This window comes from Anastrepha ludens, chromosome 2, assembly GCF_028408465.1.
Source record: "Anastrepha ludens isolate Willacy chromosome 2, idAnaLude1.1, whole genome shotgun sequence".
NCBI lineage: Eukaryota > Metazoa > Arthropoda > Insecta > Diptera > Tephritidae > Anastrepha > Anastrepha ludens.
Window position 1 is genome coordinate 81,342,446 of NC_071498.1, and position 23,166 is coordinate 81,365,611.

The 23,166-nt window shown below is 35.5% G+C and overlaps 1 protein-coding gene across 1 annotated transcript in view; it reads left to right on the forward strand.

Moving 5' to 3' along the window:
* The first annotated feature begins 5,997 nt into the window (after positions 1-5,997).
* Positions 5,998-23,166, forward strand: part of LOC128871955 (cytochrome P450 4c3) — a 57,331-nt gene continuing 40,162 nt past the window's right edge. The window contains exon 1 of the mRNA XM_054114158.1: positions 5,998-6,538. Coding sequence (XP_053970133.1) covers positions 6,304-6,538 — 235 coding nt within the window. The 5' untranslated portion in view covers positions 5,998-6,303. The remainder of the gene's footprint in view (positions 6,539-23,166) is intronic.

A 23,166-nucleotide genomic window follows, 5' to 3' on the forward strand; every position in this document is an offset into this window, starting at 1 on the left:
AATTGCAATCGTAGTGCGCAGATCTTGAAAAGAGATTCGCTATGAATGTTTGTTGTACAGAAAGTAAGCACTCATAATAAACTATAATGTTATGGGTAATTTTTCTTCTTTTATGGTAAGATTCGTAACAAATTTATGAGTTTGTTAAAAACATTTGAATAATAATTATGCAAGATTTGGTGGATAGCATTACTTTTAGCTAAGTACTTATACCTCTACGTGCTGATACTCGTCATTCCGATGCACACGCCGTACAAAGTATAATTTCAAAGTCAACTATAAAGTTGGTAGCCTTATGAAAAGATGTTTTTAATAGAGGCTTAGATTGAGAAAGTATCTTTCAACTGGTTTAATTACTTAAGTCTTCGGAAAAGCTTACACTGACGAGGATGAGAACTTTTTATCGCAATTTTTAGCTACTTATACTGACGTAACAGTCCTTAGTCGGGAACGGTGAACAGATTCTTCGATTTGACTCCTGAGTCAAGTGTGCCAAGTGGGCCAGCTGATTTTTCGCATTTTTGTATGTCATTATGTGACATTTGAAGTTATGTTAGCATGATGTGAGATATTGTCACGAAAATGTTTGAGTTAATTTTTACTGTCTCGAGGAGTACTTAGCAGTTATCGCTTGTCAACTGTGGAGCATAAAGGCTTGCTAAGAACGGCGGAGGAAAAAAAATTCAAATATTTTAATATTTGAGAAGTAAGGCCCGATTTTGTTTAATACGTTTTGCTAAATTATGTGTGAAATACCAATCTTATTGTGGAGCTGCAAGAATGGGGTATGGAAACCACTGTTCCTAAGAACCATTGCACATTTTTAGGGCCTCAAATCGATAGGTCTGTATGGCGACTTCTCTTTAAACATACATACACATAACTTTTCAGATTAATTTTTAGTTGGGTTGATGGCCTACACAAATATTTGCTTATAAATCCCGAATGTGTACCCACTCTTCCCCTTATTCTAAACTGAAGTTCATAGCAAACATTACAAATTACACCTCTTCTTCCGCCATTATCTGTCACATCTAGCACTTCAAGTTGAATACTATTCCCGCTTAGTATTAAATAGAAGCCTTCAAAAGGTTGCGTTTTCATTCTAAGTCCGTGCAACCTTATCAAGATAACAGTTTCCAAATGTCGTCACTAATATTACATATTAGATCTGGTATCTATTCTCAGCAGATTCAGAGAAGCAGGTTTGCGGATCACTGCAGTGTTTAGCAGCGAAGTTGGTTCAAGGTCGGTTCAACAATGTCAAATATTTCTTTAATCCGTACTGCGTCAGAACTTCTGAAATCGGATTCAAGTATTCAAGTTCCTCTAAGTTTTCTTTAATCGTAAGCTGACAAAAAGTTTGAACAGCTGCGAACAGCAGTTGGACTAATCTAAATTGTAATTCCGCTAAGATATTTCCAAACAGAAATATAAGTAATACAATGACAATTTAAGTAAAAATTGTAATAAAGGCTCAATGAAAAAAAGCATTTGTTGTTTTATTATTTTATAATTATGTTATAACAGTAACCTATACAATATGTGAAGCAAAATTAATCATCGTGTTTTTTTTTTTTTTTTAAATAAATGTTTTACCAAATTTTTATTTTTGCTTGTCTGTTTGTATAACGCAGCTATCTAGTTCACACGTGTCAAATATGATTGACATACGACGCCATTTGCAAAATTTATAAATTTGGAGGGTGATAATTTTCCGCCCCCTTGAATATAAATATATGAGTTATTTGGCCGCATATGTGGAAGTCCACGCAAGAGGGGAAAGTTACTGATCGCCATTCACTTGGGAGTGGCTAGGACGATTCTTCTACATAAGGATAGGATCAAACAGCTCACGACTTCCGGAATTAGCGTAAGTATGCTCAAGGTAGCTTCCCGTTCGAGAACGAGCCAACGTGAGAATCCGCCAAATCCGGTGTTGGATTTGTTGTGTGAAAGAGACTTCGTCGCCAAGTATTGTCGTTCACTCCGGTGGACGAGCGTCTTGCAATAATCCGCATCAAAGCGCAATTTTTCAACATCTCGCTCGTTTGCGCCCACACAGGAACGGAAGAGAAGAGCGATGAGGCCAAAGATTCTTTCTATGAGCGTCTGGAACGTTCCTATGAGCGCTGCTCACGCCACGAAAAAAAAAAACGCCAGGGTGGACAAGGAGGGAATTTTTAGTCCCACTGTCGGAAAATTCCCTCTGCGCAACGAAATATATCGTAACGGACAGAGGCTGATCGACTTCACCGGTGCCCGAAATATGGTAGTCTGCAGCACCAGAATCCAGCATAGAAAGATACACCGAGATACCTGGCTGCTCCTGATCGAAAAACACGAAACCAAATCGATCATGTTGTGATAGATGGGACACACTTCTAGTGTGTTAGATGTACGTACGATTCGAGGACCCAACATCGACTCGGATCATTACCTTGTTGCATCCAACTGCGCACACGCTTCAGTGCAGCAAAAAACGTACATCTACCTACTCAAAGAGTGTCTGACATCGAAAAGCTACAATCACTAAAGACAGCAAGAAGATTCGCCTCTCAACTCTAACTCCTGCTCTCAGAGAATACTTCCCAACAATCCGGCATGCACGAGCAATGGAGCAACAGAGAGATCAAAAATGAATAAAGACGTATTATCAGACAGAAAAAACGAGAGGCCGAAAACGATAGTACGAGGAGCTTAAGATGTTGGCGAATAGGAGCAACGCCCGAAAATTATACCAGAAAGTTCCACGGTTTACAGAAGGTTTTAAGACCAGGGCGTTTTCCTGTAAGATCAAAGACGGCGATTTGGTGACTGACATCCAAAGCGTACTTAAATTATGGAGGTAACACTTCTCGAATCTGTTAAATAGTGAGAGCTGCGCATGTCACAGAGAATATGAAGATGAATTGTCGTTCCGCTACCCGACCATGGCGAGGTGAGAATAGCGATAATGCGGCTAAAGAACAACAAAGTCGCGTGCGCCGAAGGCCTGCCGGCTGAGCTATTCAAACATAAGCTGCACGCATCAGCTCCTATGCAAAATATGGTCGGATGAAAGTATGCCTACCGATTGGGATTTAAGTGTGCTCTGTCCAGTCCATAAGTTCCTACAATCTGCGCCAATTACCGCGGGATTAGTCTTCTAAATATCGCCTAAGAGGTTTTAGCAAGAGTATTGTGTGAAAGACTGAAGGCCACCATCAACCAACTGATTGCACCTTATCAGCGTGGCCTTAGACCTGGAAAGTCCACAATCGACCGCATATTTACAATACGCCAAATCTTGGGTCTCGAAAGGAGAATCGACACACACTATCTTTTCGTCGACTTCGAAGCTGCATTCGACAGTTCGAAAAAAAGTTGCTTATATGCTGCGATGTCTGAATTTGGTATCCTCTCAAAACTAATACGGCTTTGCAAGATGACGTTGCTCAACACCAGCAGTGACATCAGAATTAGGAAGAACCTCTCCAAGCCGTTTGATACCAAACGAGGTTTCAGACAGAGTGACTCGCTGTCGTGTGACTTCTCTAACCTGATATTGGAAAGGATCGTGCGAGCCGCAGAACTTAATCGCTTAAGCACAATTTTTTATAAGAGCGTACAATTGTTGGCGTATGCCGATGATATTGACATTATCGGCCTTAACAACCGCGCTGTTGGTTCCGCCTTCTCCAAACTGGCTAAAGAGGCAAAGCGAATGGGTCTGGTGGTGAACGAGGATAAAATGAAGCACCTCCTGACTTCAAAGAAACAGTCGGCGCAGTCGGCGCACTCGCATATCGGAACCCACGTCACTGTAGACAGTTATAATTTCGAGATTGTAAAAGACTTCGTTTATTTAGGAACCAGCATTAACACCGATAACAATGTCAGCCTTGAAATCCAACGTAGAATCTCTCTTGCCAACAACTGCTACTTTGGACTAAGTAGGCAATTGAGTAGTAAAGTCCTCTCTCAACGAACGAAAATAACACTCTACAAGGCTCTCATCATGCCCATCCTACCGTATGGCGAAGAAGCGTGGACGGTGACAACGTCCGTTGAAGCGACGCTTGGAGTGTTAGAGAGAAAGATTCTGTGCAAGATTTTTGGACCTTTGCACGTTGGCAATGGCGAATATCTCAGGCGATAGAACGATGAGCTGTAGAAGCTGAACGGCGACAAAGGCATAGCGCAGCGAATAAAGATCCAGCGTCTACGTTGGCTGGGTCATGTTGGCCGAATGGATACAAACTCTCCGGCTCTGAAAGAATTCGATGCAGTATCACCTGGTGGTAGCAGAGGAAGAGGAAGGCCTCCTTTGCGTGAAAAAGATCAGGTGAAGAAGGACTTAACTTCACTTGGTGTGTTCAACTGGTTTCGCTTTGTTAAACTCAGCTAAAATCGCGTAAGCTGTTATCGCACAAATTAAGAAGAAGAAGATTTGGCCGAGATATTCCTCCCATTTGTGATGTGCGTCTTGATGTTTTCGCCCTAATGGAGGACCTAAAGCTTTATGCCACCTCTGAACCGCAGATGGTTTAATATGAGCAACTTTTTCATGGCACTATTAAAACACCTTTCGGGGTTTCGAACCCAAGCACCCCCGAATGGTACTCCCGCACCAACCCATTCGGCTGCAGCGGTTGCTATAATTTAATAATTTACACTTTGATAAATATTCTTCGAGTGGGGGGAGCCGGCAAAACACCCTTCAATTCTAGCCTTTAAATTTATGCATACGCTAGCAAAAGAATCAAAATATTTTTATTTTATAGTTGTAAGAATTGCCTGGGGCACGCAAATATCTACATACGCACAATCATATTTTGGCTTTACACAGAAGCTTTGCAGGTTTTTTATTATAATTAGATTTAATATTTGCATGTTTTGTTTTTGTATTTTTTTTTGACTTGTTTTATATGGATTCCGGTTTGATAATTTGTATAATAAAATTTAAAATTTGTATAGGGGTTTTATGTTTAAGCTTTCTATACATTTACGTCACATACTTATAATCCAGCGAATTAGTAGAAAAATAAATTTGAACTATTAAAGTAAACGAATTTACAGACAAATTCTACTTTTATTCCAAACGGCGTGCCAGGTCGTATGATGAATTTAACAAAAACAAAATTGTAAAATGCGTATTTTCATACGACAGTAACATCTCATAGATTTTTTATTTAATCATAGGAATTAGCTTTTTCTCACAATTAAAATTCAGTTAAATCTTTGTCATTGACGCAACTTAAGAGATGTACTACTGCTGTCCAAGAATTGCACATAGGTAAATAGAAAATTACACATCAAATTTCAGAGAGCAACCGTCAAGGGCAACCATGCAACATTAACAATAAAATATAGACGCGCTAAAAACGTCACAAATAAAAATCGGCTAAGACATGCTTGTATTAATGTCATTCTTCTTCTTCTAAACAATTGCGTTTGAGCTGGGCCGAAAAGCGCAGCATCACCCAGCATGGCTCAATCGTTCGCCCAGCGCTACGTGAGCAGCATCATTGTTTCTACGTAAATACAATACATACATACACATAAATGAAACCACAATAAGCGACAGTAGCAGATTTTTGCTTCTATTTTCGGCTAACAGCAGCTATTTCGTGAGTAACCCTTCATTCAAAGCCACAACAAACGGCCGCTCCACGTTCCGATGTGAACTTCAAATCTCCGTCGAGATTCAAACAAATTACGATCGGTTCGACTCACCGGTCGCAACGGTCCGTCGCAGCCGATTGTGTCAGTTGGTGTGTGCTACGGTAAGCCGCCCAGCATTGTTAGGGGCGCAGCTTTACACATTTCGGCGGCATCGATTGTGTGCCCAGAGACCGGCATAAAATTTGTGCCATGCCGCTCACTGTACTCTGCTCACTGCTCTACGATAGCTGCGGCGGTACGGTACAGTCACGGCAAAACCATTAGGCTCATCCAATTTTTAATCACTTCTTTTAAATCTTTATGCATTCATTGAGATTTTGTTAGTTGACATTCAACTGGCGACGCATTAACATCTCTCGGTATTGGTTTAGAAAAAGTGGCTGGTGTTTATTTGGGAAGCTGAAATTTCAACGATTTTTTTAATTCAAATTACTTCGGTTGGTGGAAAAAGTGTTAACTAGATTGCTATTGTGTAGAAACAATTTCTGGAAAAGTGAAGTGCAGAAAAATAAAAATATATACAACTAAATGATAAAAAGTTATTGACACGTAAAAGCGTATATGTTTTTTATTTTTAAAAGCGATTAAAAAATAAGAATTTATTTCCGAGCTTATTAAAGTGTTTTTATTCTCAAAATGCCTGATAAAGTAATGACCACTCTATTGGCCGAGAGCGTCTTGCTCACAAAAGTCACAAAGATTATAGCAGGATACTCGCCCATTACCATTATACTGGTAGGCGCCATCACTTGTTTCCTGGTAATCTACAATAAAAGGCGCGCTCGCATGGTGCATCTAATTGAGAAAATTCCAGGACCTGCGGCAATGCCATTCATTGGAAACTCGATAGAAATGAATGTGGATCACGATGGTAAATACTAAAAATACTACGCAATAAAAAAAAAAGTAATAGTTAGGAGATATACAAATAAATAAGAAATTTAAATATTAAAATAAAGGAAATCCCTGTTAGAGTGAAATAAACCAACTACTCAAAAATAATTTATTTTATTTTTAACTAATTGAATTAATAAATGAAAAAATATATGCACAAACAAACAAATATGTAAACATAGAGTGCCAATATATCAGAAAATTTAATAATAATAATCATTAATTAAGCCCAATTTGTAAGAAAAGAATATTTGGGTTCTTAAAAAGTATTCAACTGAGCTGCTAAACGTGAATTTGTATTCAGTTTGTGAATCATCCTTATATTGGCTACATAGGTGGGCACTTTGCAGTAACAGTAAGAATGCAGTAAATATAATATTTTACTGATATTGCAATTTAATTTTCATTACCAGTAAACTTTTACTGATTACTGAAAAAAATTTGCATTACCAGTACACTTTTACTGATTACTGAAAAAAATTTGCATTACCAGTACACTTTTACTGATTACTGAAAAAAATTTGCATTACCAGTACACTTTTACTGATTACTGAAAAAAATTGCAGTAAAAATATTTTTTTACTGATTACTGAAAAAAATTTGCAGTAAAAATATTTTTTTACTGATTACTGAAAAAATTGCAGTAAAAATATTTTTTTACTGATTACTGAAAAAAATTTGCAGTAAAAATATTTTTTTACTGATTACTGAAAAAATTGCAGTAAAATTACTGTTAATATAATTTTATTTGCTATTAGCTATTAGCCTTTCTTAACACAAGCATTTCAAAATTTGCATCGCTGAGTTTTTGCCTTCTAGACTGATTTACAATTCCAGCGAATGAAAACAACCGTTCTACAGGTGCAGATGACGGTAATGGGGTATTATATTTTAAAAATACGTTTTTAATAGCCTGATATTTATTTAGGCAACTTGTTGTTTCTTCTCGTTCGGCCAGGTATAATAGCGTTTCTTGCAGATAATTTTCCGAGTCAGTGGAACCACATTGTATGCTAATATCTATTTAAGTAAATATATGCATAAAACAAATATTTAATTGAAAAGAGTGTATTACATTTTGACTTCCCATAAACAGTAAATATTATACTGATAATGCAAATCAAATTATATTATCAGTAATTTTACTGCAATTTTTTCAGTAATCAGTAAAAAAATATTTGTACTGCAATTTTTTCAGTAATCAGTAAAAAAATATTTTTACTGCAAATTTTTTTCAGTAATCAGTAAAAAAATATTTTTACTGCAAATTTTTTTCAGTAATCAGTAAAAAAATATTTTTACTGCAATTTTTTCAGTAATCAGTAACAAAATATTTTTACTGCAATTTTTTTCAGTAATCAGTAAAAAAATATTTTTACTGCAATTTTTTTTCAGTAATCAGTAAAAAAATATTTTTACTGCAATTTTTTTCAGTAATCAGTAAAAGTGTACTGGTAATGCAAATTTTTTTCAGTAATCAGTAAAATTTTACTGCTATTTGTAATGCAGTAAATTTATAATGCAGTGTGCCCACCTATGATTGGCTATCAGTGGACGGATATTTCAGACATAAACTGCGTAGAACAGAGACTTATTGACATGTTTTGACAATTTTTTGATTCTTTTTTTTCTAAAAGTAGAATTCAATCTCTTACAAAAACATAAATATTTGCAACCTTGGCGCAATTGAAAAAATTCAAAAAACTTTCATCTTAAATTTTAATCACAATTTTTAGAAACATGATTTTTAGAAAAATGTTTAATCAGAATGTTTAGAAAATTTCGGGTAAACATTTGAATAATCAAATAAATTTGGTATAATAAAATACAAGTTTTAAGTTGCTCAAAAATTTGCATAAAGTTTTACAACTGGATTTATGTAATATACATATATGGTTTTTGTCGGGTAATGAACTATATTTTCATTAAAAAACTATTAAATTTAAATAAAAAACAAATAAATTGGTAAAAATGTATCAACAAGTCCAAGTATTGCAGTTATTTAACGCAGTGTGCGTGTCGGATTTGCAAATTTGCCTACACAAACAAACATATAGAAAGGTGTGGTTGGTGTAATTAATTTCCTAATCACTACTCAATGCTAGCCTTTAGTATTACTGTCGTCTTTTCAAACACTAATTTTTGAATTTTTGAAAAAATATTACATTTACAAAAATTTGATTAATGATTTTTAAAAACATAAACTGTCGTTTTCTACACTTTTCATTTAATGGCAAATTAGCTAGTTGGAAATATTTAATTACTTAATAAAAACTTCGTCTAATTTAAGGCTAGTGACACTTACAACTTATTGCACGCTATTAAATATATATATTTTCCTACAATAAAACTGAACTTAATGTTCAAAGAGAGATAACAGTAGGCAAAATGAACTTTCAATTCGAACTGCTACTATTTTTTTATATGACTCGATCTTCAAGCCCCAAGCCACTAAAGCCATACAAATTTTTTTTGGAGTGCTAATATTTTTTCTCGGCGGCCGCCGTAGCCGAATGGGTTGGTGCGAGATTACCATTCGGAATTCACAGAGAGGTCGTTGGTTCGATTCTCGGTGAAAGCAAAATTAACAAAAACATTTTTCTAATAGCGGTCGCCCCTCGGCAGGCAATGGCAAACCTCCGAGTGTATTTCTGCCATGAAAAAGCTCCTCATAAAAATATCTGCCGTTCGGAGTCGGCTTGAAACTGTAGGCTCCTCCATTTGTGGAACAACATCAAGACGCACACCACAAATAGGAGGAGGAGCTCGGCCAAACACCTAACAGAAGTGTACGCGCCAATTATTTATTTATTTTAATATTTTTTCTCGAGAACATCTTTTAATTTTCTTTTAATTTTTTAAGATGACGACCCAATATATAAGCGTATAGCTCAAGGTATTTTTAACTTAATATGATGGCTGAAAAGTCAATCGATATTTATAATAACAGCCTTTAATTTATGCTTGAAACATTTTTTCCTCACATCAATAATGTAAATGGAATACGCAACAGTTGGTCTAATTTTTTACTTGTTTATAAAAAAATTTTGATTTTGCTATTAGCAAAAAAATTTGGTTCTGCCCTAAGATAATTAAAATTTGAAGTAGCAAGAATGACAATTAAACAGTATTTTCAATATATGTTTTTTTTGTTCTGAAAATGCGAAAGATTTAGAAAACTTAAGAAAAATCAGCTGGTAGCCTTGCGCTAGTGCTGTTGTTTAGTTTTTATGTTTATGGATATACAATATATCTAACAGAAGCTTACTAAGAATAAAACAATTTTTTTAATTTTTTTATATTTTTTACCGATTTCGATAATACTTAGCTAGATTTAGTATTTTTAGGCGCTATTTTTTGCTTTTTATGGATATAGTATTATTTATTCATGTGGCTACCTCGAGTGGCTTCCCAAGAGCGCATCCTGTTAACCCTGTTTTACAAGGCCTCGGTGACGGTTTCTGGCTCTATCTCAGAAATGCCTTAATGTCTTTGTCGATATTCGTCTTAAAGGCCTGAATCGGTAATGGAGTGTTCGCATAACATTGAATTGTTCGCAAATAGAGGTTTAACAGTGTCAAATATCAGCTTCCAGGTAGCCCAAAAACACGCCGAGACGATTGATCACACGATCACCGAATTTAGGGGGCGAAAGATTGTTTATGTAATTACCATACCTTCAATTACCGGCCATAAAAAATTGTTTACCGTGCCTCTGTAGCGCTCACCGTGGAGTGAAATGCCATTTCCAGCAGGACTTTCACTGAAAAATTAGCAAATGGCGCCACCGCTGCAAAATCAACACCTTGTCTCTCCTTAAAGAAGAAAAAATAAACTAAATTCTAGTGAATAAGTATAACTTTTCTAATTTTTACTTAGTGATTTTCATGTTTGGAGATCCAAATACATAATCGATAAACTGCACTTACTTAGGTTGTTTTGTTCCTTATTGTGTTTATTACCCGAAGAAACATTTTTCCTGGTTTTAAAATATTCTTGCAAAAGAGTTATGTACATTTGTCTTATTGCATTTTGCGCAAAGGCTAAAATCATGGGGAAAACAGATGTGATTAGAAACCGCTTAAATCGAAAAGAGTTTTGCAGTTGAATTAACATAATTTATTAAACGTACTTCTACATTTTATTTTGCAATAAAAAAAATCGAAATTTTCTCGTTTTGAAGAAGGGATTTTGATTTTATGAAAATTTAAAAAAATAAAAAAACTAACATTACGAGGAATGTTGACAATTCCAAAAAGCGTATAACAATTGAGGTGAAGTTATTAAATGGAATTCAATTATTTGATCCTCTAAATATTAAAGGGGCACATACATATATAATAATTGAAATTTGAAAGATGGATTTAGAGTATAATTCTACTTTAGATTCTGCGAAGATGGTGTGTTTTGAATGTAAGTATAAAAATTGCTTACCTTGCTAGGTCTCGAACTCAATGCATTTGATGCATTTTAGTAGCGTCATACTTTATTGATAAACCAGTGCAGTTTTGTTTGTGTCAATCACCTACCCGTATTTGATATGCCAGTAATTCTGATGAGACCTTTTACACCCAATTGTGTTATCTTCCAATGTGATGACCATGATTTTTTCTCTTTACTGTTTTCTCTTTCAATTATTGATTATAAATATAACCCAAAAACAAAATTGCGCTTACTTTAACGTAAATAAGTGTGTGTGCTCTTAAAGCGTGTTAAATGTTTCGACCGGTGATCGAAAGCATAACTAAGTATTTTACGTTCCATACACCGAGTGTAAAATGAAGTGCTAATTAAAAGTTCATTTGAACAAAAACATGTGTTTACTACTCAGTCAATGCACCGCTGAAGTATGTGAATCAGACGTATGTAAATTTGTATATACGAGAGTATACAAGTAACGATTGTGGGGATAATATCGGAGTGATCTTTGTCTTGTTTACTTGTGACTGATAAATATACCTATATTAAAATTTCACGTGCGCGTTAAGCTCCAGATTTTATAATAGTAATACTGCACAATCAGTTTTTTATTCCTTGATTAATATAAGTTTTAAAAAAACATTCAATTTTCAAAGGACTAAATTTTCAATATTTACATAAAAATGTTAAAAAGGCTGTTAAAAAATGTTTCGCCAAGACAAATCTAGATTTTTATATTTACTGCGAATACTTTAAGAGGCATTTAAAATTTTTTTTTTTTTTTTTTGAAAGAATAAAGCTGGAAATATCATCTATCGCTTGCCATTCACGTTAATATCATAGGCTGATTAGAAGTATATTAAACAATTTTTTTGAAATTTAAAACCTGTAGCGGTCCAAATGCACATGCGAGTATGCTACAAAAATCAAAACATTAATTTTATGGTTGGCTTTTAATACGAGTAATATGTTAATTTTGCTCTGTTATGTTAAGATTATATTAAATATGTAGGTGAACTTTTAATTATAAAATGCATTTTTCTAGTATAATTTATTATTATTTTAACAGTAATATTTTCTACTTGATTCAAAAGACTAAAATATAGGGTTATTCAATAGGTGCGCTTCAACTTTTTTCCGATAGGGAGGGCGAACGACGTAATATTTTTTATTTTTCGCTTGTCATTTGTAAACTTCATTAGTATACATTTCATCATGGAACGCTACACACTTGAGCAACGATTGCAAATCGCGCAAATTTTTTATGAAAATAATCGTTCTGTTGCTGCTACTTTAACAGCATTACGGCCATTTTACGGTACATTTAACAAGCCGTCCCGTTTTGGGGTTATGTGAAGTCATTGGTCTACAGTAACAAGCCGGCGACGATTTGTGAGCTCAGAGCCAATATTGAACGCGAAATTGCTGGAATTTCGGCCGATTTATGCAAAAGAGTGATCGAAAATTGGGTTCAACGATTGGACTTCGTAAAACGTGCACGCGGTGGTCATGCAAAAGAAATCGAATTTCATACTTAAATGTATATGTTCAAACTCGATAACACAAAAAAAAAATTAGTTAAAAAAGTCAAACCGTTTGTGTTTTATTCAAAAAAGTTCAAAAGTTGAAGCGCTCTTACTGAAAACCCCTATATAAGGAACAGATTATTATATATTCGTTTCATTCGTACTGTGACCAATATATTCTTCTCGTCATTTACTGAAACATCTAGCCGCTTTATTTTGTTGGCCATTGCGTTTAACAAAACTTAGACGCAAGTTGACTGCATTGAGTTTAGTTAAACCGGAGGTATAACCACCATAGGGAGCAACCACCTTCCTACAAGTCCTTTTAAAAATCAAATTCTTGAGAAAATGGAAAGCTGAGCATACAGCATTACTATATAAAAACAATAGGTCCACAATAATATGAAATATTAATTGAATAGATTTTACTGTCGCGCGGTGTTTCACATAATTATGCAAAATTCATATTTTTAAGTTAAATTTGAATTAAAAAGTGAATTACCATCGCAAAGTGTCAAACACCAGGTTTCTTCATTAACTTCCATTTCAACTGTTATCTTATGTATGCCTAATATGACAGCAGTAAGAAAGCACAGGTTTTAATTTTAAAATTTGTATAGAAAAATATTGTAACATATGCGTACCACAACCTGAGCCAACAAACTTTTTGTATAACAGAGATTCTCCTCAGACCCCAAAAAACATCACGTAGGTCTTCAGCTAATGTAAGTCTGATTTCTCTCAAGTAATTAATTTTAAATTTTATCTTAATGTGAATGTTTATAATAAAGTTGAACTCGAGCGCCTAGACCTTCATTAATATCAAAATTAAAAAAATTTAAATATGAAACCAAAAAAAATGTAATTTGGTCTCCAAAATTTTTTTTATTAAACATTAAATTTATTTCCCAAAAGGTTTTTTTTTTTAATTAATTTTATCTTAAAAAACTAAGAAAAAATATAAAAATCTTAAACAGAACCTAAGAAAGAACAAAGAATGGCCAGTCTTTGCATCTGCGGGGCCCTCAGAACCACACCCACAGATGCACTAAATATCATGCTTAACATTTTACCAATAGAGCAGTACGGTAAGCAAACAGCTGCCAAAGCAACTCTCAGGCTAAGAGAAATCGGCCTACTCAGAACGAACCAAAGAGGACACTCCTCAATTTTAGCACAATTCCCCTGCATTCCCCACACAACGGATTTCTGTAGGACCAAGGACATCAATTTGTATAAATCCTTCGTCACAGTATTTCCTTCCAAAGAGGAATGGGATAACGGGCTCATTGTTAAGATAAATGAAGTAAACATCTACACAGATGGCTCAAAACTGGATAACAAAGTAGGGGGAGGGGTCTACTCCGACAAACTCGGAGTATGCCAATCATTCCGCTTACCTGATCATTGCAGTGTGTTTCAGGCGGAAGTCACTGCCATAAAAGAGGGGCTTAAAGAAATAAAAACGAGAGTATTATCCACAAATGAAGTCTTCATTTACTCGGACAGTCAAGCAGCAATAAAAGCGCTGGAATCAAAGACACACTCGTCAAAAACAGTTCTAGAATGTTTTAAACTACTAGATGACGTATCTAAGTGCTACAAGGTGCACCTTATCTGGGTACCAGGCCACAGGGACATTCCAGGAAATTGTAAGGCGGATGAGCTTGCAAGAGCCGGTACAACGCTCGATCTCGAACCGGATAAGGCGCTGATACCCATGCCTATAGCCACTTGTAAATTACTTATAGACAGGGAAACCATCAAAAAGGTAAATACAATCTGGCAAAACCTCACAACATGCGAACTAAGCAGACAGACATGGCCGAACTGGAACAGCGGTCGATCGAAGATCTTGCTAAGATTCAACAGGGAATCTATAAGAAAAATGATAGGTGTATTAACAGGCCATTGTTTAATAGGCAGCCACGCTAGAAGGTTAGGACTCCCATACTTCGATTTCTGTAGAAGCTGTCTAAATACAGAAGAAGAGGAAACAGTCAGACACCTTTTATGTGAGTGTGAAAGCCTAGCTAGGAGAAGGCTGCACACCCTCGATACAGCATTTCTAACCGATGTAGCGGATATAGCCCATCTAAAACTAACGAAGCTATGCTCGTTTATTAAAGCAACCGGATGGTTTGAAAGGGAACACGTAGAGTAAGGATAAGCTCCAGTGGTATCACAATGGACCTGCCGAAGGTCTAAGTGTGTCTTGCGACAACCACCCTACCTACCTACCTAAGATATTTCACTTTAAAAAATTGTACACCCAAATTACAATTTACAAAAATATTATGAAATTACAACAAAAAAATCCAATTTACTTCGTATTATGCTCAACCCTACAAATTATCCAATTTTTAGAAGAATTGACTACACTGCCAAAATACTTAGATAACTTCACATAGAATCGGTCTGATGTTCATTTGAAGAATAATTTTGTAGGCTTCTCTCTTTCAGTGTATGCAATTTATTTTACCGGTAGGTATTTTCGTAATAGGGTTTACCCGATTAAAATCGTTAACCAGTTTTACAAAAGAAATGTTTGTGGTCTTTCAACTTTGAGTAAATATATTTTCCAGTTAGTAGTTAGAAGGAAAAGAGTTGCAATGTTGTGTTAGCAAAAAATAAACAACGAAGCAAGTAAAAACATTTTGCGGCTAGAGCATAAAACTCTCGAAAAGGGCTAACAATTTCAAGCTGGGGCAAAAGTATGCAGGTGCCAAATGCCAGGGACTACCAGCTGAACGAGGTGTGTTCAAAAAGTATCGGGAATTTTGAATTTTCACAGGTTACGTATATACGATTTTCGATTTTTTTGTGGCGATATGTTGGTACTCATGCCTCTCACTCCCTCTTAATTGTTGACAGCTGCTTTGCTTGCACGTGTTTCGGCTCGTCTTCGATTTTTACCTTTTCAAAAAGATGGATCAAAGAACCTGTATCAAATTTTGTGCCAAAAACGAAAATAAGTGCTCGGATGCATTCCGAATGTTGACTGTGTCATACGGAGAAGCTACTTTGGACGTTTATCGATGGTACAAAATGTTCGCAGAAGGCCGAGAAGATGTGAACGACGAAAAGCGTACCGGACGCCCGAGCACTTCAACAACAGACGAAAAAATTTATGAAGTGAAGAAAATGGTATTGGCCAATTGTCGAATCTCCGCTAGAGAAGTTGTTGAGGACCTTGACATATCGATTGGCTCGTGCCATTCGATTTTTTTCAAACATTTGGGCATGAGACGGGTCCCCGCGAAATTCGTTCCAAAACTGCTCAATTTCGACCAAAAGCAGCATCGCATGAACAATGCTAATGAGGGTTATTTGCTTCAAAGGGTTATAACTGATGATGAATCGTGGGTTTATGGTTATGACGTGGACACCAAAGCTCAATCATCTCAATGGAAGCTGCCGCACGAACCAAGACCGAAAAAACGCGCTAAGTTCGGTCGAATGTAAAAGTTGTGCTTATTGTTTTTTTCGATTGCAGGGGCGTTGTGCATCATAAGTTCTTGCCACAGGGTAAAACGGTCAATAAGGAATATTACCGGCATATCACCGCAATTTGTGCGAAGCAATCCCCCAGAAACGCCCGGATTTGTGGAAGAACAAAAATTGCTCTTGCATCTCGATAACGCCCCTGGTCACACATCCTTGCTTATGCGCGACTTTTTGGCCAAAAACAACACACTAATGATGCCACAGCCACCGTGTTCCCCACATCTGGTCCCCTGTGACTTTTTCTTGTTCCCGAAACTGAAGAGGCCCATGAAAGGTCGATGCTACGCTACGATTGACGAGATAAAGACGACAACGAAGCAGGAGCTGAACAAGATAAAAAAAATTATTTTTTGGAGTGCTTCGAAGATTGGAACAAACGTTGGCACAAGTGCATAATATCTCATGGGGATTACTTTGAAGGGGACAAAATAGATATTAATGAATAAATAAATAATTTTTGAAAAAACACAAAATTCGCGATACTTTTTGAACACACCTCGTATAGCCTGAAATATCATCTTTGCTTATGCAAATAAATCAGTGAAAGCCAAAGCATTCGTTCGCATTCGAATTTTTTTTCTTTCGCCGGATAAAGTGTGACGAAAATTCTTACATCTAAAAATCAAGAAGCTTGCAAACATTTTTGTACTGACCTATTCAACGCTATTAGTAATTACCCAAGTTTATTGAAAAAGCTAATAATACGTAAAGAGTCGTGAGTTTTTACTTATGATTCTTAAACGAATCATCAGTCCATGCTGATTATTTGCCCATGCTGATTGTTTGTCCATGGTGATTGTTTTTTCGATATTGAAGGTTAAACTATTGGTCAATATTACTTCACGCACTAACTGAACTTTGTGAAAAAATAGAAAAATATTTCCTGAATGCGGCTCATTTCTTTGCAAAAGGTATCTTGCTCCAGGTCTTGTTTTTTGATTGATGCACCAATTTTACTACTCACACTGGAATTAACATCTACTGAAGGGCAACAAAAAATGTATATAATATATTATACATATATTTGGCACTTACACCGTTTATCGGTTGTTTGGCCGAGCTCCTTTCCTCTTCCTATTTGTGGAGTGCGTCTTGGTTTCACGATTGGACCGAGACAGTCTAAAACCTGGATCTCTGGTAGCCTTAAACTATTGTACATACGCACATATCTATCAACATACTAAGTACATACATATATCTGTATGTATATACACGTACATTATCAACCATTAAAAAGGAAACTAAATTTACTCCAATTATCATAGATCGACACACTGCAATTATCATAGATCGACACACTATGTATATTTACAGCCTTACAAATAGCAGTATAGCAGTAATCACAAAATTTTTTTTCTCTAATCAGTAAAAACATATTTTACTGCACTTTTTTCCAGTAATGAGTAAACGTTTACTGGTAATGCAAAGTAAATTGCAGTATCAGTAAAAAATTATATTTACTGCATTTTTACTGCTACTGCAAAGTTCCCATCTGCGCCAATTATACATAAAAAAAAGTATTATTCCGTTGGAGAAACCACCAACACACCCCAAATACACTTCACGACAACCCAATACTTTCATGAATGCCATGGCTAATAAGAAGAGGAAAAAACGAAAAAAAAAAAAACGAATGAATTAACTCGTTTCATGGTTTTGTTGGCATTAGGCTGACAAAAAATGCGACAAAGACCTTAGTCTTGACATTTAAAAATTTTAGCTTGCTTTGCATCTTCCGCACCATCTAAATCAAAACGACAAATGACAAATTTGCATTTCTACTACTCAATGACCTGGTATACGTAGATACATGAATATTGATTGACCCGCCGTACGTTGATCTCTAAAAATACAGTTCCAATTTTTGGTGCAAGTATGCCCATTTAAAAGTTAGGTAGACGAGTTAACTGTAAACCCAAAAATAGTAATACAAAGTATAACAAAAGTAAAAGACAACAACACTCCTTATTGGTACGTAATGAATTCAAACACTAAAATGGCTTAGAAATTGATTTCAAAATGTAAACAGTGATGAGTAATAAAAGAAATCAAAGAATGCGTTATCAACGCATTGGATGAAGGTGCAGTGAGTTAACGCAGATCCACGGGTTTTAACGTTGATGCTGCTAGCGTAGCGTACGCATAAATTATATACATATATATATATACAGACACATGCACACACATACATACTCCTAAAAATACGTCTTTGCTTTTAGAGCAGCAATGTATTTGATCTGCCACAGATTTATTATTAAATACTTTTGCAAACAACACAAAAAGGCAGCAAAAAATATACAACGTCTTAAACCTATCGAAAAATATCTGCATTAACCAATTTTGAAGGTCGCAATTAGAGGAAGACAAGTTGTCTTTTCGTTTAGAAAAGAAGGCTGGCTGCTGGCTCAAAGACTCAAATAAAATACAATTTAATAAGTTCCGGGTTAATCAAATTTTAAGGGGCTGCAACATTTATTTAGCAACGACATGCGAATATTCAAACAAACATTTGTAATTAAAAGTGTATGTACCTATGTGTAGCTGAGTAGTTAACTGTGGATTGAAGCACCATTCTTAAGAACAGCTTACCATTGCATAATAGGAATTTAGGAACGACTTCAATTTAAATCTAATTTTTCAAACAGAGGCCCATACAAAAGTGGATACTTATGTAAATTTAATAATCTTTGAATTTTCTCTTCCGCATTTCGTTGTTTATCATAATTTTCCAAGTCATTAGTAAGCGCTACAAATCAAGAATTGAAGCGCTTAAGCTCGGTTGAAACGGAACTTTGTATACCCAGCGCATGTTTCACAATAATATTTTATTTTTACTTTTTACTTTGCAAGTGGAAAACTTTAATTGAACTAAAGTAATACTTACAAGTATACGAAATATTTGATATAAGAAATGCATGAAATTTAACTCTGCAATGAGGATATATTGATATATATATTTATACAGGGTGAACGATATGAAGTGTTACCTATTCAAAACACCATAACTTGTTTGTGTGAAATTAGTTTTTATTGATTTGAAAGACAAAATTGTTCAAAAATGGTTACAATTTTACATATATTCATTTTAGCTCGATATGACCACCTTTTGCCTTGACTATAGCCTTCAAATGGTCAAAAAATGAGTTGCATGCAGCACGAATGTTATCTTGAGGTATTTTGGCCCATTCTCGTATAATTGTTTTTTTCAGCGCATCCATAGTGGCATATTTTTTAGTCCTCACCTTGCTCTCCAAAATGGACCAGATGGAATAGTCCATTGGGCTTGCGTCTAGCGAATTTGAAAGCCATTGTGTGGACGAAATGAAGTGTGGAACATGATTTTTAACCATTCTTGGTTCACACGAGCTTTATGAGACGGTGCGAGTCCTGTTGGAACGTCCATGGTCTACGACCGAAATGTTTGCGTGTAAAGCTCTAAAGCAGCTTCTAAAAAATTTTCCCGATAATAAGTCGCATTCACTTTGTGACCAGGCTCGATAAAAACGATTGGAGAGCGTCCATCAGCGGTCACTGCGGCCCAAACCATTACTTGCGATGGGAAATTGCTTCGAGTGGCCATACGTAGGCTCAATTTCTCGTATGAGCGTTCGATCAAGTAAACACGATCGTTTTGAATGTTTATGAACTGCTCAATTGGGACATTTTTTTCATCAGAAAACACAATGTTAGGAAATTCGCCACGTTCGTGCAAGCGCAACAACTCCTTTGCTCTTTCGCAGCGAACCTTTTTTTGCTGGGGTGAAAGATCGTGTGCTTTTTGGAACTTGTAAGCCTTGACCTTGAGCTCATTTTACAATATGCGTCGAATGCTGTCTTGTGATATTTTCAGTTCTTTGGCAATTTTTTTCTCCCACTTCGACATGGATTTTGTTCAAGTCCAGCCTTCACTTTCCGAACCATTTCTGGCGTTGTTGCGGTGTTTTTCGCTCCATCTCCAAAGCGTTTTGCAATGCTACCAGTATCACGTTCTCTGTGAATTCCGAATGGTAGTCACGCACCAACCCATTCGGCTGCCCAACTTGAAAATACGCCGGAAAAATCTGTTTATGGTAGAACACTTTGAATTTTCGCGTATTGATGGTTAGTTATAAGCCGGGTTTCGAATTCTGTTCTCTTATCATATACGGAATTGTGTAGGATGTGAATAATAATCAATAACACTAAGAAAGAGGGTCGGCGAAAGTAATCATCCTTGTCGAACACCTGCGCTGTGAAAAGTTGTCAGAAAATTTATATATTTTTGGTAAAATAACCTATTTTTTGAACTTTGTAAATATCTTGAAAACGTTTGATTTCACTCATCCGGTTTTTGCCTACAATTTAACAAAGGAATTGGATGGTCTGGTTTTTGGGTAAAAAAATCATCAATAATTTGTAAGCCTGTGTAATTAATCAATTTACTATATGGAATATAATAAGGTGCTGGCATTCCACGTCCCATATGGTGTATATCAGATTAAACTTAATTTGTGATCTGTTTCGGGATCAAATATTCATTATTTTGCAATAACTTACTTCGAAAAAAATTGCATGGATATTGTTTGAGAAACTCTACTACCGTATAATAAATATAAATAAAAAGTATCTATGTATTTTTCAAAATATAAATTATTAATTAAGTATTTAATTATATTTATTATATGCTTTTTTATTTAAAGGGGAAATTATTTCACTAGTAGCAAAACAAAAGGCTATAGTTAAATGCATACGCATTTAAAAGTACTTTAGCGTTTACATATTCGTTAAAGTAAATTAAGTTACGATGAAAAAGGAGTTATGCAAAAAAATTGAAAAAGTGAACAAACTTTTTTGTGGTTAAAAGAAGTTCATATGCCTTTTAATCTCGTACAATTTAAGCGGAATAAGTGGAAAAGCGTAGGCTTTAATGCGTATTAATTCGTGTTAGGATAAAGAGGCAAGTAAGTCAGTTGAACTTATTTGCATCAAAAAGAAAACAAAAACGCTCAAACATATATTTATACATACGTATTATATATAACATATTTGTTAAACAGTTAAAGTAAGAATTTAACTTAAGAAATTGCATTACTGGACATTTTCGGGACTTAAGTTATATTGTTCACAAAAACCCATCACAACTAGCCTGTTACAAGTTATCAATAGATGAATACAGTTATGCGAGTATGTATGCAATACCTCAATGTGGTGCGGCAGGGGTATAAAAAAATTACTGCAGCCCTAAAGCGGAAGTACGAGTATCTACTTCTTACGTATTCATAATGAAGCCAACTCTTTGTTCGCGATAGTGTAACAGTTTCGGTTTACCGATTACTCTTTATATGAAAAATAAAAAACAGGTTCTTAGATTTTGGATTAGTTGTTAAATCTATGGAAGTTTTTGATATCGTTGTTTCCCTTTCACTTTAATTTTCTTCATTTTGTTTAAGTTGTATTCGTGCGTCGTTTGTCTAATCATATTTTCGGCTAGTTATGCATCCATTGAATCGCCAGAACCTTTGTAAGCGTAATAAGAAATTTATTGGTTACTAGATTTGGAAGGCTTGATTAGATAAACTTACCTAGCAGGCACAACAAATGTTTTCGGGTTTATAATCCAAATTATACCAAATTTCAAATTAAAATTGTTATTGTAGCTCTATGCTGTATTCACCGAATCTAATTTAGATAATTAGCTCATTATACGGCATGTTATTATTAAACTGACAAGTTGAAGCTTTATGTGGTGTAATGCAGCCCTAATTTCAGCCCATAGCTTTTAGTGAAAGTAAAATTTATTCATAGATCTGCATTGTCTAAGATTTTATATTATTTTTCATGGTTTTTCTCACTTGGTATGATGAGTACGTCGATTGTACGTCACAGTTTTCGGTATTAGTCTGGTAATTTTGTTACACTCTTCACTAATAAGGTGCACAAGGGTTTCGCAACCAGTAATACGCAAGATGAAGGAATGGTTCTATTCATCAAATTTCCTCAAACTCTCATTGCCATTGTACATACAGAGCTCATAAGATATTATAAAAATAACAAATAACTGCGAAGAAACTTAAGACTCTAGTATGTGCTAAATGTAATTTTAACAACTTGTGTTTTTCCAGTGAATTGGAGAGTAGCTAAGGTTCACAAGGCAAAAAACGAATTTCGCCCAATACTCCCTCTGAATTTGTTGTCTAAAATGGTTGAGCGTATTCCGCAAAAGCACATGAGTTCGTATGTGCATGATATTAAACTTCTAACTGACAGGCAGGCTGGTTTGAGGTCAAAGATAGGCTGCACTACTTTTAAACGTTCCTAAGTGTTTAGGTCAAACATTGGTTTTTGTTATTGTTGGAAAGAGAAAGTCTAGTTTGATGTCTGTAGTTAGAAGAGTACCTCAAGGTTCTAGTTATGCTGACAGAGTGCAATTACGTGCTTACATATAATATTAGTTGCACATTTCTTCGTACCCATGATTACTTAAATGGACAAAATTGTGATTTAACTATAAATGGCTTATGCGTTAAACCTGAAAAAACTGAATGTATCTTAGCTTATAGAAAAGTGTTCAATATGAGTAGTTTATGTTGGAAATGGTAATTATGATGAAATATGGTAATTAGACCGGATCTGTTTAGAATTAAGCCATTACTACTGAAACGATGCATTTGCTCAGAAGGCCTAATGAAAACTGGGTTTTGACAGCTAGACCACTAAGATCTAGGTTTCCGGTAGCAGTTGTTCTGCTCACGACACAGGTACACCCATGATCAATATAATAGAAACGCGTTATTTTGGCCATATTTCTTTTGTTTTTAGTTTTCATGCGTTTTTTTTACTATACTTTATTATACAACAAAGATATATATTAGGGCGGGTCGATTTAAAAATCGCCCATTGCTCTGTGAAAATCGTATTCTAGGGATCAAAATAAGAAACTTTGCCGAAGGAACTATACCTCTAAAACGAATTCTGATGTCCCCCAATTTGGGTCGAATTTTGGGTAGGGGCAAATTTTGAAAAATCCCACTTTGACTCATTTAGAGTGCTCCAATCGAGTCCAAATGTATGACCGACCCCCACTAACTTTGGACGGCCAATCCACCCATGCCAGTGGCACACCCCCTGGAACTCCCCTGGGGGGTTCCTCATACAATCATTTCAAAATATCACC